The 18,915-nt window shown below is 37.8% G+C and overlaps 1 protein-coding gene across 4 annotated transcripts in view; it reads right to left on the bottom strand.

Annotated features, from left to right (window-relative positions):
- LOC144432501 (uncharacterized) overlaps positions 1 to 18,915 on the bottom strand; it is a 31,113-nt gene that overhangs the window by 4,668 nt on the left and 7,530 nt on the right. For 3 of the 4 annotated variants that reach the window (XM_078120722.1, XM_078120721.1, XM_078120719.1), the window contains exon 2: positions 1,204 to 1,280. In XM_078120722.1, the coding sequence (XP_077976848.1) occupies positions 1,204 to 1,224 (21 nt within the window). In that variant the 5' untranslated portion in view covers positions 1,225 to 1,280. Of the gene's footprint in view, positions 1 to 1,203; positions 1,281 to 13,108; positions 13,258 to 18,915 lie in introns of those variants that run through there. The other variant, XM_078120720.1, reaches the window with a different exon arrangement.

Below are 18,915 nucleotides of genomic sequence, written 5' to 3' on the forward strand. Positions count from 1 at the left end.
TGGTCATTCAAAATTTAAGCTAGTCAATCTCTAGCCCGGACGGGCCTGGTCATTGGCTTTCAAATCTAATGACGACATCATGCATCAATGCCAAGGATGACAAGTGATTCCATACACAAATCTAGCTACTGCTAGACACCATACTGCACATGACAAGCACTAGTACTAATATCTGCCAACTTCATTCAAAGGGGTTATGCCTAATTCTACATGCCTGTCTCAATGTAAGTCATGTGTGGACTTAACATTATTGCTCTATATTGGCACTTCAATTTGATTTAAATACAGCTCTGGGTGGTAAATTAAAATTCATGACAGAAATTGTGCTAAATCATAGTGGGTGGAGGGTCTATGGCTAAATTAATGGACCATCCTTGGCATTGGAAATGATTGCTTCATGTAGATTCAAAAACCTAGACTAGTCTCTCCCTTTCTACTCTGTATGGAACACCATGATGGGGCACCCGCATACGGCACGATGTACATTGTATCTTAATTGCAGTCTAAACCCTTTCACATCCATCAATATCAGTGCAACATAACATTAACAACAAACATACACATTCATATTGTATGGTCTATTGATCAATGTCTCCAATATGCCATATTCTAGAAATCATCAGGACGGCTGATTTTGATACTGCTTACATGTATGGCATTTGATGTAAAATAGCACTTCTGAGGAGAGAAACAATTAAATGTAGATACTTGTATCATTCCCAAACATTTTTCTTCATTTAGCCAAGGAAATACAAGTGGCCTAAGGGGCCCTGTCACTACAAAGACAAGTAGTGACAAACCTACATGTATGTCATGTGTATTTTGTCAAATTTGTGGCTGAATGAAGAAAAATATTGGAGAATAATACAAGCATAATACATGTACATGTGTAACCTTAATTCAATAAAAGTTTGGGAATTAATTTAATGGCTATTCCGAATGTTATGACACATTTTGAGTACCACAGAACCAATGACATTGTAGATGTACATGTACATTGTTGTGACAGAATGACAACAGTATAAATTCCATATTTTCTGTTTCAATGTGTGCAGCTTGTCTTGCAATGATACATGTATAATTGTATCGACTAAGAAGTAAACATTTAACACATCTTACATTATGTAGTTTCTCTTCAAGTATAAAACAGATAATACACACTAAACTTGTATACAGACAGGGAAAAAATGCTTCAATTCATACCTGTAATATTGTGGCTGCCATACTTCAACACTTCCATATTACAATGTTAATAAATGTGGTCACAGACAGATGTCAGTCTAAAATACAAAAACAAGAACAGAGGTTATCAATTTTAAATTATGAAATTTTGTTATTTTTTGAACAGGTAAGACTACAATCTCTTCTTAGAAGTGACAACTGTATAACTCTAAGGCATACCAACAAACATGTCAAAACATAAACTTTATGTGGAATAGTTACTTGAATTTATTGTAAAACTGAATGAAACCATGAAATATGAAACCACTATGACTTTTAATTTATTGTGACATGCATCATATCCATACTTAGCAATCACACCATTGCCAGTTCATATTTGAATACTAAGAGTTTCCATTTCATTCACAGTGCAAAAAGAATCGTGTAAATTTTGTAATTTAAATACAAGTATACTATAGATAGATAGATAGATATGGATGTTGTTTTCTCGATATAGCTACATGTATATGGATGTATGTGCACTTATGTATGTGGAATAGATATATTGTAGTTGAATTTATTGTAAAACTGAACGAAACCAGGAATTATGAAACCATTGTAACTTTTATTTATTTATTTATTTATTCAGCTTTGACATAATGTCAGGATGAGTCACACAGGTGACTAACACCTATAGAAAGCGACCCTCCACAATAGAACAAAAACAAATTGCACATACAAATGAATACGACTGAAAAACGATATACAGAGGACAAGATAAAAAGACATGTAAAATGTACACAGAAGCAGAAAAGACAAAATTATGATACATTAAAATATATCTGTACAAATTTAAAAATGCAGAACTTAACAAAGGTGACAAGTTTTACAGTGGCATTGTCCCACCCAAGTACAAGTATTGTCAGGAGAAAATTTATTATTTAAAAGATCCATGTAATGTTTTAATAATTTAAACCTGTATGACCTGACACTAGCTAAAGTTTTGCCATGAAAGGGCATTGCACTACATGAGTAAAAAGCTCTATTAAAAAAAGAATGACGAAAACATTCAGTTTTAAAAAGTGGCATCTTCATGGAAGTATCATCAGAGGATTTGAATGTAACAAATTGACTTAAATTTAAATCGTACATGCCAATAAAACATTTAGCAAAAAAAGACAGTCATTTAATTCTCTCCTGTAGCTCAATGGGAGCAAATTCAATTTAATCATACACTCTTTATAATTCATCTCCCGGGGATATCCAACAATATATTTGGTGGCTCTCTTTTGGACACCTTCAAGATGTAGCAATGATTGCTTTGTTGTGAGAGCCCAAGACTGGGATGAATAATCGAGAATACTACGGACAAGGGATAAATACAATTGGCGTTTCATTTTAGTGGAACAGGTGTGGCTACATGTACGTTGAATCAGTCCAAGCATGCGGTTAGCTTTTGTAACTGATAAATTAATATGCTTATCCCATAACATATTGGAAGAAACTTCAACTCCAAGATCACGGATACTGTCAACTTTTTCTAGGGAAACACCACGCATTGAATAAGTATAGGTAATGGGGTTGCGTTTTCTACTAATCGTGAGGAGATTGCATTTTTCAGCATTGAAACGCATACTCCATTTCAGAAATGTGGTTGATTTCCTTAATACATTTAGAGTCATCTGCAAAAAGTGCAACCGTAGTGTTTGAACTAACATGGTCTGGTAAGTCGTTAATGTACATGTATAATAAAAACAACATTGGCCCCAGTATTAAACCCTGGGGTACTCCGGACGATACATTACACCACTGTGAATTTGCAAAAAACTCTTTGTTTTCTATTTGACAAATATTTAAATAAATAAATAAATATTTATTTAAATATTTGACAAATATGCACTGAACCACTGCAGTAAAGTGCCATGAAAGCCGAAAGATTTGACTTTGTGGATGAGTAGGTCATGTGGTACGGAATCGAAGGCCTTGGAAAAGTCGAGATAGATTATACGACTTGCCCTGAACCGTCGAGAATTTTCCCTATATGATGAAATATTTGTACAAGTTGTGTAGTCATGGATCGTCCTTTAATGAATCCATGTTGCATATGATGGAGAAATCATGCAATGTGTGGATATATGGACAGACAGACAGACAGACAGACAAAGAGACACTTGACTTTGCCATGCCTATAGGACTACTGAACCGTACATTGTATCAGTTCAGTTGTGCTAGTGAGTGATTGCGCATGTGTGTTAACATATTACCCTTAAAATGTACAATCTCTGAATATGCTGAATGATAGTCTTGGTTACCCAGACTCTCACCGCTAGGGGCTCTGCCTATGAGACCTCCCCAAACGAGAGCGTGGGAAAACCATGTTCTAACAACTACCCCGCGACTCACACAGTACATTTCTTCCAAGCATAAACAATGGGCTTACAGGCCTGTTTGTTGTAAATAATATATATCAGTCACTTGAGAAGTGTAGGGAAGGTACCCAAATCGTTAAGCCTGCAATGTTGGACGTGAAGTACTCCCCATGATGCACTGCTTCAGAAGCTACTTCCTGCACAGGCAAGTTGAAATCTCATTTTCCCAGACTCTCATTTGGGGAGGTCTTGTAGGCAGAGCCCCCAGCAGTGAGAGTCTGGGTAACCGAGACTAGCTGAATCAGTTCTCAAATGCCAATCACGGAGTAGGTGTGACAGAGTGCGAAGCTACGTAGGCAACCGACATCTTACTATACTTCAAATGGTAGTAAAAACAAGTCATTGAGAATGACATAGTCCCCGCTATGATTGGGTTTTAAGGAATTATCACTACTCTGATCACGCAACAACACATGTGAACCTAAATCAAACAGACTTAGATATGTTGTGTCTGCTTGTTGGACATGGAACATGCCTACAACAATAAAGGATTGGTCGGGTATGGGGGATCATATCACGATGAAAATGGATATGCACATGTATGTCATAGAACACTGTCCTAATACCAATTTTGAATGTGATCTGTTCAAGTATGTCTGAGTTATGGCTTTGGACATGGAAAATTCACAAACAAAATGGCTGCCAGGCAGCCATATTGGATCGTATCACGACGAAAATGGATATGCACATGTATGTCATAGAACACTGTCCTAATAGCAACTTTGAATGAGATCTGTTCAAGCATGTCTGAGTTATGGCTTTGGACATAGAAAAATCGCAAACAAAATGGCTGCCAGGCGGCCATATTGGATCGTATCACAACAACAATGAATATGCACATGTATGTCATAGAACACTGTCCTAATACCAACTCTGAATGAGATCTGTTCAAGCATGTCTGAGTTATGGCTTTGGACATGGAAAATTCGCAAACAAAATGGCTGCCAGGCAGCCATATTGGATCGTATCACAATGAAAATGGATATGCACATGTATGTCATAGAACACTGTCCTAATAGCAACTTTGAATGAGATCTGTTCAAGCATGTCTGAGTTATGGCTTTGGACATGAAAATTCACAAACAAAATGGCTGCCAGGCGGCCATATTGGATCGTATCATGACAACAATGAATATGCACATATATGCCATAGAACACTGTCCTAATACCAACTTTGAATGAGATCTGTTCAAGCATGTCTGAGTTATGGCTTTAGGCAGGGAAAATTTGCAAACAAAATGGCTACTAGGCGGCCATATTGGATCATATCATGAAACAAATTGACGTGCATATGTATGCCATTGTATGTTGCCCCTGTACTAAGTTTGAAAAAAATTGGTCCAGGCATCTCCAAGAAACGGCTGCGGACGGACGGACGGACGGACGGACGCACGCACGGACAGACGGAACCCAAGCCATAAGTCCCCGTCTCGGACTTCGTCCGGCGGGGACTAACAAAGGGTCAACATATACATCCATCGTTGGACTCGATTCTGACATTGTACGTGTTAGCTCTGGATGTATACACTTATGGGGTTTTCACATGCCTTCTCCCCTGTGTTGAAACAAAAATACCACTGTACAGTTTTTAAAAATGTTTATCCATATGCTAGTCCATGCTAACCATAGGTGTTCATTTGCTGAATGACTATCCAGTTGCCTATCCAACCATTTTGCTATCTTTATGATATATGCTATCATTTGGCTGTTGCTATGGGCGTGGTCATGTTGTTAGATATATTTGCATACATTTTTGTATGTATTTGTTCACTTGTGTATGAATTCCTGATATTATCTTTGCAATATACGTGCTCATTTGGCTGTTGCTATGGGCGTGGTCTTGTTGCTAGGCATATTTACATACATTTTTTGAATGTTTATTCAATTGTCTATTAATCCCTGTTATCTTTGTGAAATACATGACCGTTTGGCTGTTGCTATGGGCGTGGTCATGCTTGCTAGGGTATTTGCATACATTTTTTGAATGTTTACTCACTTGCCTACCAGATGATGTTGTTATTTGACCAAAATATACTGCCATTTGGTTGTTCCTAAAGGGTGTGGTCATGGTTGCTAGGGCCAATTATGTCAAAATGTTTTGAAGAAAATATGCAGAATAACACTTTCAGAAACATCTCGCCAAGTTTCAGACTCATTGACGAAGTACTTTTTGAGATATAAGTTTTTGACCAAAAATGAACATTCTTACACCTAATTTGCATATCACTCATGGAATCATTGTATGCTTAATATTTCTACCATACATCCCTAGATGCATTCCCATCAAACTTCAGCCTAATCTGCTCAGTAGTTTTGGAATTACAGATTTTCAACCAAAAAGACACATTTTTAGCCCTAATTTGCATATTACTGATGGAATCATCATGTCAACAAATCTTACTTTACACCCCCTTAAGAATGTTCCCACCAAATTTCGCACCAATCTGCCCAGTAGTTTCTGAGTTTAAGTTTTTTGACCAAAAATCACATTTTTTGACCCAAATCACACACCTGTGATGCAATCACTTTGATTTGAACAATTTTCCAACTAGACACCCAAGGTAATGGACCCACCAAATATCATGGCAATCGGTTCAGCGGTTTTTGTCTTTAAGTTGTTTACACACACACACACAGACAGACAGACAGACAGACAGACAGACAGACAGACAGACAGACAGACAGACAGACACGAGCCGGGCGATCCCTATAGCACTACTGAACCTCAGTTCAGTTGTGCTAAAAATGATATGCTATGACCCAGCCCTAGAGAGAAATTGTATGCGCAAAGGCACGTTCTGCCAAATCTTATCTGTTACTATCTGTAAACATAGGAAGTCGTTCTGATTACAGTATGTCTACAATTTCACTGCCTGAAGTGGCGCTGACGTCATTTTCAGCCGTCATTCCCCCTTGGGTCATCTCCGGTTGTCTCCTCTGCTATATAAGGGCTTCGATAAACGACATAAATTCTCATCCTTCCACTAAATTGAGGTATCATACAATATTGAATGACTAGTTGTAAAATACTATTACATTTGCGATTAGTGGTGGGAGAATGATTTTATATGGTATATTTCCTAAGGTTTGTATCATTTTGATCGCAACTGTGTGATATATTGGAAAAGACAATGAAACAGTCATGAAATCAGTAGAGTGTTGCGTTTGAGTAGACGCTATGGCGTTTGTAACATCGCATATTCGCTACATGTATTTTGTTTACATGTATTTTACCATGGAAGTATAACCATAGACAATAGAGAGAACCCACATCGATAAGGAAAGTCAGCTTATCAAGCTTAAAGTAAGCACTTACTGATTGCAGTGCAAACAGCGGCATTCAACATATGTGTTTGATCCCTCCCCAGTTGTTCTTCCTGTGATACTTCCATGATTTTACCAAGCCACTGTTATTCACTACAAAGTAAGCAATATCAAACATACCGTGTCTACATGTAAACACATGTAGCTTTAGAGTCTATTGCTCACGCTACATCGCCAGCTTGTCAGCAGGCCTTCCATGCATACGGTGGGTTGGCGTCCCAGTATTTTCGTGGTAGTCTAGCTGCAATAATTGTAGCGTCTTGTTGCGGTTTTGTGGGTTTTTTCACAAAACCGCAACAAGACGCTACAATTATTGCAGCTAGTGGTAGTCAAGAGTGACTACCAGTTTTCGAACTTGGTAGTCATTTTGGTAAAACTGGTAGTCAATTGACGCGAGACTATCGCTAATTTCGAGCCTTGAGCCTCTTGTTCGAGGTGTTAATCTGGGAACTAACACTAACAGCTCGATCCTTGCCTCCAATACGCTACAAGGGTTTCTTGCGCTTTCAATGTTACACCGAAAGCTACCGAAGTCCCTCTTCGAGTACGTCATCGGTAAGGGTCAAAGGTCCGATAGCGTCAATTTCAAACGGAAGCCAACGATTTCTGCGGAAACAGCTTGAAAATCGAGCGCGATTTAGCTGAGTTATTGCCTTGTAAAACTTGCTTGTTTTGGATGGTCAAAATTATGAATATATAATGAACATATTTGATTTAAAAATGCAGATATATGGAATTTGATACACACTGTACGACAAATTCTGACGATAGGGTAAGTTGTGTTCTATGGCTCTATAGTTTCGTCCTACCCACTGTGATTTTGTTTGAAAAGTACATACTTTATTCAATAGTGGCAACATTTCCGAAATTTACATGAGGGTCTATACATCCATCACCCATGTCAAAGTTGAATACACAAGCTGTTAACGGGTTCCCCGATCAATTTATCGGAGCGGAAAACGGGCGGAAAACATACCAAATGCTTTGAAAAATGATGTTTTAACTAATAAAGAAGGCAAGCTAGCTTCACATCATAAAATATCTTCAGTATGATTGTAAATTTTTCTTGGAAAACAATGTGTCGTCTTTTTGTATGTAAAATGCTTTCCAGCATGGTACTAAGAGTCGATTGTTTTTATTTTGATTCATAACATGCATGTACCCCTGTCGCAATCAATGTAAAAAGACACAACACTACATTCTGTTGCAATAGTGTTGTGTCTACCTGGAAAATTACCTGCATCATGCCAAACACATGTTTAAATGTATATAGTGTCGGTCGACAACACAAGACGGCATGTGTTTACATGTCAACGATATTTGATCTGAGTCGGCTTCAAGTTCGCATGAGAGTTCATGTGCCGATATTGCAAGTCATCTATTACATTTGATGATTCTGTCAGTAGGATAGCAAACTTTCCCATCGAAATATCGCGTAGTATTGTGTGGTTTGTTGATTTATGCGAGACTATATTGAATTCGGGCAGATTCACACATTTGAAAGTTATTTCCATGACAATAGAGTAATGCTTACCCGAGGCTACAAAGTACGATCGAACAATGGGAGAAGGCTTGTTGCCAATCTGTCCTGTTACTTGTCTGTGATGTGACTGAATGGTCGAGCGTGTGACACACATGACACAGACTAGACATGAGGCAGACTGTTGACTACACTGTATATATAGACTGTCGACAGTTGTTTGTGCCCTTTTTGGTACGTTTAAAACTAAAGTCGTCACCTCGCTCCGATCTGGAGCAATACTATAACCATGTACTGATCAGTGAGTGAGTGCCAGAGGCACTCACAGTTCGTCTCAGTACGCATTAGTATTCAGTGCTACGGAGCGAGGCGACGACTTTGTTTTAAATAAAACATAGCAAAAAAGGCACAAACGACTGTCGACAGTCTATGTACATATAACGTGTAGTCCAGACGTACTTGTTGTGAACTGTGAACTGTATATGTGATACTCATCACTAGTTGGAAATCTATTGCAAAACAATGCAATTGCTCCGTATACGTTTCATACTTTCATTACAAAACTTCATTTCATTGGAAATGCCATGTAATTTTATGCATTTATTTCTCCTGAACTTAAAAGCTACTTTGCATTGAATGAAACGGCAATCACAATTTATGTTTGAATGAAAAATGCTAGGTATCAAACCACTACATAGTGACACGAAAAAGTTTTCCCCATTGTCCAATCCCCATGTATTATACATCAATGGAAAGCTTACTTTCCGTACTAAAACCTTACAAAAAACATCTTTTTGAAGACAAAAATACATCGAGAAAAGCACTGGCAAATGAGACAATGAGTGCTGGATGATCAGCGACAAAAACAGATGAATTTCTAGTCCTGCTTGCATACGGAGTAATCCGGAACTCGATTCTGACAATTGTCTCTCCATTCTCCGTCATGCAAAGAGCCAGCCAACAAACACGGGCTTACCAAAAATACCGGTAACTAAGGAATAAAATCACCGAGTGGTCAAATATCAGCAATAAATCCATTATTTAGTCGTCCTGACTGCAAAAGTCCCATTGCGGGTTACCAAATCTCTTGAAATCGAAACTTTTCAAGTTCTACCGTAAATTGAATCACAGCTCCTTACGTATGTCAGCGCAAGTGTCTCTGGGTAATTACTCATCTCACTCACGATATCAAATATGGCAGTGTTAACGAGGGTTATTTGAATGTTATTTGAAATTTGCAGTTCGAACTTGAAAAAGACGCTTTTTGTGATCTGAGCAGGGAATACTACCGTCAGAGGAATGGAAAAGGCATAGATATTCGATCGATTGCTAATATTTGATCATTGGATAGGCAATACTTTTGCAATTGGTGCACATACATTTTGCTTGTGGACTTGTAATAGGCCGCGTATACTGCTCTTTGCAGGATGGTGTTTAGGATTGTGTCAGTAATATAGACCTGTGCACGATCTGCAAGCAGGACTAACGAATTTCCAGCATACAGCAAGTGATACTTCGATTGCTCATATCTGATGAATGCTTGTCAAATCTAACAAGCTGGAAATCAACAGATTTATAGAGCTGTCCATCAAGTAGATGTTTACGCTCTAAAAAAGTCAAATACATGTCTCTAGAGCGATGAACATTTGCAGAAAGTACGCATAATTGAACCTTAATTTCTCGAACCAAGTTTGTGACTCCCGTATTATCTTCCGTATTAATGAGTATTAAATTTAATGAAAACCTCCAAAAGCAAAGTGAACTGTGGAGAGTTTGTAACTTCCCGTTTTGGAGTGATGTCGGACTGGTTTAGTAATCTAGTACGTTATTACAAATTTAATACTATCTTCATTTCCACGATGGCTAAGATTCCATTCGAGGATGGTCTGGGTAAAAAAATCGCGTTATTGCAGTCACTTCATAGGGAGCTCGTCTTCCAACAGTGAATAAGTTGCAATAATAAACAAATGATGTAGAATATACAATAAAATGAATTAATACTTAGTCTGGGTTCTTTTTTGATAGAACGTACGACTTGATGAGTAATAGATGGCATGATAGTAGTTGGGTAAAATTGAGTTGTGATGTACTGTTTACTCTGTTGAACAGTTACCATGGCGAATGTTCTATCAAATCACTATGGACACTAGCAAGGTTGCACATTTGCACTGTTGTTCAATTTAGTTGATTTGTCCACAACTTATAGGGAATTATAACTTCCTACGACTTTATGTTCATGTGTTCAGTAATAAAGAACATCTCTTGGCCCTTGGGTATCGCAAATACACCTGCAGTCGTGCGCGTCTTTAAGCGCTGAACACTGTATAAGACCCGGATGTTGTAAAGAGCTGGACCTCTGCCTGAACGTTCCTAAAATCGGCAAAAATTGTATACTTTTGAGCATATCTTTTTAAGTTGCGTCTTTGGTGTTCTCTATTTTAATTGTGAGGTTAGTCAATTATGTTGTCTATCGTAAGGCCTTTAACGTGTTGTGTATTTGGGGTTTGATTTTGTGGTTTTTGATTTGTTGTGGTTTGAGCAGGGGCATGAGGCAACAATTCTGGTGAAACCCGGTAATAAAAGCCCAAGGTAGCTATGAGTCACATTTACATACTTACTTCATTATTTATAGTATATTTTAATAAACTCATTATATACGTCTACACATATTTGTTATTTTGGGTATAAGGCCAGAAATGGAATGATTAAAAATATTTATATGTATGTATGTATGTATGTATGTATGTATGTATGTATGTATGTATGTATGTATGTATGTATGTATGTACTTGTACACTTTCTGGTCTTTTAAAAAAATGAAACATTTTTAATATCGCAGAAAAAGTTTATATAAATATGGGAGACTCCAAAAAAGAATAACGAAAAAGAAATATAAGGTAAGACATGGTGCAAAATCGACGCTTAGTGCGGTCGCAAAAGCTGACGCGCTGTGCTGCTTGGCGTGCTCGAGCTCAAACGCATTCCTTCCTTAAACTTGTAATACAGAGGGGTAGGACACGGCATCGAATAAACCAATCAGGACACTTCAAACCGAACATGTGACCCATGAATTTTCTCTCAAAGCTTGATACCACCTGCTGCCCTCTTGTGGTGAGATATATATTTCGCATGCTACAATACATTGTGGAGTTTGTGGGACATTAAAACAGATTGCCGCAACGGCTTATTGTATGAACTGAAGCTCCGAAACGGTGCGTCTTTTGCGAGGGAAATAAACAAAAACGCTATTGATAATATCTTGGTTTAATCAATATTTGGTGCGAAGAGTTGCGGTAGGCTCAAACACACAGTCGATTCTGGTCTATATTATTTTCATAAAATTACGTAAAAATAATCATTAAACATTAGTCGTCATATCTGTGTCTCTTCAAAATATACCTTTGAATGAGAGAGAAAACGTAACAACATCATTTGACTGAGTAAACAAATACTCGTAAGTTTGCCCGAAACAGAAAGCGTCCGTGAACGAGGGCGATGTGGTTTCAAGCTTACGACGAAAAAGAACACCAAAGTGTCCTACCCTTTCTTTTTTAGCAAATGAGCAAATTGAGCAAATGCTGAGCTCGTGGAGGTTGAATTTTCAATTTCCAAGATTCGAATCATTCGATCTCGCGGTATATTCTATTTGTATTCCAGCGCGATTCGATCGAGTTAAATATATGTGTTTCTCTGTGTATTATAATTAGATATTAATTAGCGATTCAAGATACTGAAATAATGATAAACAAGTACTTGACGGAACTTGTTGATGTTGTCTATATTCACGTTATTCAATATTGTTATAGACACCAGAATTGTTGCCTTGTGCCCTTGGTTTGAGTAGAATCGTTTGGCTTGGAAAGCTTCTACCCTAACAGGTGACAGTGTTGTTGAAGCGCGTGCCATGAATGATGTCGGCGTTCTATAAATAGCTTACTTATTGTAATTGTGCACATGCGCACATGCGTCATTATTTGTACACACGTTTAATCCATCTAACTCATCAAGTCGCACATTCTCGATCTATCAAAAAAGAACCCAGACTAAGTATTAATTCATTTTATCTCATTTTATTGTATATTCTACATCATTTGTTTATTATTGCAACTTATTCACTGTTGGAATATTGGAAGACGAGCTCCCTATGGTCACTTGTGAGTAGCGAAGCGACAATCCCGAGTACCCGGATGCACGGGGGACTAACCCGGAAGCCATACGTTACAGTCAACGAGTTCGGGAGGCTTATGTGCCAATAAACGCGTTGGGCGTAGTCCCCGAGTTTTTGGCACATAACCCTACCGAACGAGTTGTCTATCTTACTTAATTAAACTAGGGCGTGATTGGCTCAAACGGATCTTTTTCAAAATTTTGTGGAATTTGTTGCATGCAAATTGAGTGCTGAGCGTAATTTTGGTCACACCCCTAAGAAAGAGTGGGTTATGGCTCCATATAACCATCTCACTAATACATCCATGATATAACCAACAGAAATCAAGGCCTTTGATTGGCCAAGTCGGTTTAGCCGTAGTTATTGGTGGCCTGTTGTGGCAGCTGCAGGTAAATTGTAACGTTAAAGTTAACGGTTATTTCGAGAACGTATCGAACAGCTTTACCATGAAATCTTACGCTGTACAACTACCATAAGAACGATTTCGTAAATTGGACTTAGATTATTATGACAATTTCACATGAAAATTCAAGACAATGCACTTACCCTCAGACTTCATGAACGATTTCGTAAATTGGACTTTGTTTTTCTTGATGCGTGACTATCGCAAATTAAGACTCTCTAGGTTAGTTAGAGAATCGTTGCGCGACCTCCAAATGTAGGTTATGTAAGTAAAGTAGCCTGAGGGGGAAACAAATTGCCCACATGCACTTCCTGATTGTTTAATTTGTTGATAAACGTTTTCACTGAACACTCGGTGTCCGATAATCTGTTACTACCTCTAATTTCGTTAGCGAAGATACGCCGTTACGGTCACTATTATGGAAGACCTAAAGGGTCGCACGTTCGTCAGACCATATTTGGAAGTGTCATTTGCATTTTATTCACATATTTTATCATACGCCTAGCCTACGACTACGTACGTGGACGCGGAGGGTACCGAATTAGCATATTTTACATTGTCTAAGCGCCTCGTTTTCGCTACCTCGCTGAATGCGAAAGTGTGTCAGTTACGGGAACGGGAACTGGCGTACGGTCTCAGAAACTACGCCGTGGACATAAACAGAATGAAAATTTTCTTTGAAATATAGCCATTTCGATTGACAATAAACCATTTACTACGATTCTTTAAAGTATTTGACTAGAGAGCAAGCAATTCATTTACGATGGCAGAATTTCCGTGCCGAAGCGGATGCAATGAACCACGCATGCAAACCTAGCTCTAGCCGAAAACACTTACTTAAAGGGCCTTATAGGGCTTGAGCCAAGGGGAAACTTTCACAAACTGTTGTCTATACCATCGATAGTAGCTGGTCCAAATTTCAATGCCGTACGGTACATTGCATGTATTTGCGGCATGATTAAGTGACGCCGTGCAGAGACCAATATGTTTATTGAATTCTGCGCTATACAGGGAATGGATAACGCAAGTGTATATGGAACAAATGACTGTTTTACGCTGGTTGTTTACGAGTTTTTCCATGACCACAGAAATAAAAACACCCTAACAGGTTTTTTCCCCCAAAAATATACTGCCATCATAATCCAGGGCTGTTGTGCCAGACTGTCTCGCTTTCATACATAGCGAGAACATTGAATTATAAGCTTATTACATCGTTTCTTAGTTTTTGTAAATCCAATTCGAAGTCTTTTAGGTTATTATTCTTTTCTTTTTTTTAAAAAAGTTTTTTACATTTATATTTCTTTTACTATTATGTTTAGTGTTTTTGAAGTATTATTATTATTATTACTATTATTTTTATTTTTAAGGTGATATTGATGTGTACTTTCATGTACAGGTAACACCGTAACTTACACACGCAAATTCCCCCATCGACGTACTGCTGGACGTGAGTTACACTAGTGTAACAACGGCTTCTCTGCTGTTGGTACAACGGTGAAGAAATACACTGATGGTCTGCTGCATGCCTCTTCTGCAGGTACATCGCTTGACCTCGATGATGTAACGCTAGTGTACATACTCCGATGTAACACTAAGGGAGAGTTACACTAACGTAACACTGATTTCTCATCTAGCACTGCGGTGTAGATCTCGATTGCGATTCACTTCGTCCCATTTTCAACTCGCCCCAACAACACTAGTAAACGTTTATAAATCTAAACGATACATGGACTCGAAGTACGGGGACCGAAAAATTTACATGATTTTACCTACGGTGACCAGTTGAAGCGTAGCAAATGCAACATTTCGTAGCAGAAAGTGGTGTGGGTTTTGGCTAAGTGTTTGCTAGATCTAGAACTTATATACTAGCACAACAACTTTCCTCAGTCATGGAATATCACTTTTCACATTAGGACTTAATGTTTACAACCCACCACCAACAACAAACAAAAACAAACAAACAAAACAAACAAACAAGTAAACAAACAAACAAACAAAATAAACTGACAAATGAGTAGATACATACATGAGTAAACGACAACAAACCAACGAACAACCAAACACTGCCCCCCCCCCCAAATGGTCGCATATGGAAATAACCGAAATATGGGTTATTTCCATATATGACCATTTCGGGGGGGGGGGGGCAGTGTTTGGGTGTTCGTTGGTTTGTTGTCGTTTACTCATGTATGTATCTACTCATTTGTCAGTTTATTTTGTTTGTTTACTTGTTTGTTTTTGTTTGTTTGTTTGTTTGTTTGTTTGTTTGTTTACATGTATGTTTAAATGTTTTGTTTATATTTGTAAACAGAACTAAATGAGCCTGAGCACCCTGTGCTAGTAGTACTCGGTTTGGAGGGTCTGTGGTATCTCGTATTCCACTAATGAAGTACCACTTGCGCTGTAAACACATAAGCTTACTACAATACTTAGTTGCGTTAACTAGGGAGAGGAGACACGTCACGTCTCCAAAACCAGTACGCGCGGAAGTCGTAAGCGTGTCAGTCACTAATATTCTCCCTGGTTATTATCATTATTATTTCTTATTTGGGTTGTAAACATTAAGTCCTAATGTGAAAAGTGATATTCCATGACTGAGGAAAGTTGCTGTGCTAGTATGAGTTCGAGATCTACCAAACACTTAGCCAAAACCCAACCACACCAATTATATTGTAAAGAGTTGGGGCGAGTTGAAAATAGGGCGAGTTGAAAATTGGACGAGTTGAGTGGGACGAGTTGGAATTGGGACGAGATGATCCGTCACCGTAGATCTCCACTGACGTTCAGCTGCATGTCTCTTCTACAGGTACAGCGTATGCAGGCTCGTCAGTGTAACGCGAGTGTACATACTCCGATGTAACACCGTTGTGAGTTACGCTAACGTAACAGTAACATTGTACTCCGATGTACCACTGTAGGTGAAGTACCTCGAAAGTTACACCGCTCCAATGTTAGATGTACTCCGGTGTACATCACCGAGAGTACTTTCGATGTTACACGGGCAAGTTGTCTGCCGACGTACCACCCTCCCTGACGTCACGTACTGACAACAAGTCGCGCGACCGTCCAGAGGTCAGGCGACAACCATTTTGTCACATGTCAGACGACGGCAAATACTCTTATAATTTTCACCGCATTGTCTACAAAATACGGGACAAACTACTTATTTTTGGCTTACATAAAGAGAGAAAGTTTAGCGGCATACAAGAGTGGTAACGTTATGTGAAACACCCTCCGAAATTATAGTGAGATGCATGTCCGAATGCCTGAAGACAGAAAAGGTGAAAGTGAAGATTTTATTAACAATGTACGCCACTCTGATGTCAGATATTATCACAAAATGACTACAAAGATATACAATGTCAAGAGTCAAGACAGCGAAATGTTACATGTACTTTCAAAGGTTAGTTTATTGTTTATTTCCTATGTCATGAACTGGTAAAAAGGGCAAACATTACACTTGGTGTTTGAACAGTAATGGGTAGCTAGAGTGAATGTAGACCGTCTGTTGTGTTAAAGTGGAGACATACACATTTACTAATACTATGATATACAGGCAAGAGAACATGATATATCCAAGAAAGGAGTACCCTTTATTGATATTCAACCATAGACATAGAGGTAGCATGATTCCCAAACACCCTAAGTGGGAAAAGGGTATGTTGCTTCATTTTTTACACTCTCCCTTCCACACACTCAATACTTTTATCAACATGCCTTTTGGTCTGGCCTTACTAATCACTGTTGGTTGAAATATAATGCCAAGTGTAGTTGAATGTATAAACCAGGATGTATTATATAGAATAGAATAGAATCTTTATTGCATCTTAAAACTACATTCATCTGTGACAGTGTTTGGTGCCAGAACTAATACATGCATAAACTATGTCATGCAACATTACAGTTAACTACACTCAAAACACGTCGTATACGAGGGGACATGCTGCAAGTATTTAAAATAATCAACAACATTGACAAATGTTCGGTTCCACTAGAGAAATCTACATACACTTCTACAAGAGGACATGCTGCAAAACTACGGAAACAACATGCACGATTGGATCCGCGAAAGAATTGTTTTCCTGTTCGTATTGTTACTGAGTGGAACTCATTACCGGACTATGTTGTACTTTCCAAAAACGTGAACGAATTCAAGAATAACATTGATCAACACTTTTGCACCAGATTCTGATGGGATGCCATTATCTCTGGATATTTAATCCCTAACTGAACTAAACTAACTGAACTACAGTAATATCAATAATGACAATATGGTTTATAGGTAATAAACGTTAGGTTAGATAAATGTAATGTATATGTTTCCTTATATATTTATTAGATGTTTATGTTTCTCAACAGGAAAGAATTGCATTGCTTATTTAGATAATCACATTAAATGTTGTTTAAAAAAACAAAATATCAAAAAACATACAATACATTTTTACTGAGAATACTAGCATTAATATTGCCACACACCTACACATCCATGACATTCAGGTATTTGTCCAATCTCTGAGGTCAAATGAAAGTAATTTCTCTTTCACAACACACTTATCTGTGATGATTAGGAATCCATTCTAACTGAGAGTTTTTAATCACTGCCTCTAACTTAATTACCATGTTATTATGCACAGTGGAGTCATGATGGGTGAATGGTTAGTGTGACCGCCTTGGAATCTACAGGTTGCAGGTTTGAGCCCTGTCGCTGCCTGCTGTTTGTTTCTGAGTTGCTAAAGTCCTTGGGCAAGATTTGAACCACAACTGTGCCTCAGTCAACCCAGCTGTATAATTGGGGACCTGGTAGGATGTAGGTTGCAATGTGAAGGCTTTTATCATATGCGCTTAAATGTGGGAAAGCGCTATATAAGAACCCAACATTATTATTACTATTATTATGTAAGCATAATATTTGAATATGGGACAAGCTCACAAGATTTAAATTTGAATATAAATTTCTTCCTCACAGAAAACTTGATGATCCAGCTATATGATGTGAGAACAACAAACAAATAAAGAAAACTAGGTGAGAATAATTTATCTTACATGCATTTCTGTAATGCTGGGGAATCAGAAAATTCATGTTCACCAATCATGCATAGCACTCTAAAACAGAGTTCTGGGTTGGAAGAGGCTTGTTGTATACTGGGGCTGAGCATTACTAGATTTCCAGGTTGTAATCAAGTATCATATCTGAAATATTCACCAGTAGAGAAGTATCTAAGTAGTATCTTATTTTATACTTACCAATAAAAAGTATAAAATCACATTATTAACAACAGAATTCACACTTAATACAGAGAGGTAACCATTTCAAGAATCTGCCCAAGCAAACTAGTATTTTTGTTATGTTTTATTACTGTTTATTTTTCTCTCATAGAACAAAAAACATTTAGAAGTACCAGGTATTACATTTGCATCAACCACTTTCATAAGTTTTAATATAGTACATAAATAATGTGTATGAATCTTATTTGAGTAAAACGATATTCTGTTGCAATGATTTAGTCAGAAACTTGAAAAAATCTTGACAGATGTTGTCATGCTTTGTATGGTAAATACATATCTCATTCTGACATATATGAGTACAAATGTCCACTGTTCTGCCAAGTTTGTTCCAGTTCAATATTATTAGGTTTAAATTAATGTCCTTGTCTTCTTCTGCATTTTGTCATCTTTTCTATTTGAAACAAGATGTAGCTGCTGCCATAGCTGTAGCTTTGAAAGTTTTTCCAGTCACTAACTGCAACAAAAGAGTTTTAATTTATCATTACATTTTACAGAAAATTCCTTGAATAGACTGTGTTAGTAGAAGGTTTCACATGAAGGCACAGTTTTAAAAAGTCTCACCAATACACAGTCTCTCATAAAGTTAGTGTTTATTGGGGCAGTTATTTGTAAACGTAATGTCCAAATATGGTATATTCATCCACAGACAAGTGATTTATCATCG

The sequence above is a fragment of the Glandiceps talaboti genome, chromosome 3 (genome assembly GCF_964340395.1).
Source record: "Glandiceps talaboti chromosome 3, keGlaTala1.1, whole genome shotgun sequence".
Lineage (NCBI taxonomy): Eukaryota > Metazoa > Hemichordata > Enteropneusta > Spengelidae > Glandiceps > Glandiceps talaboti.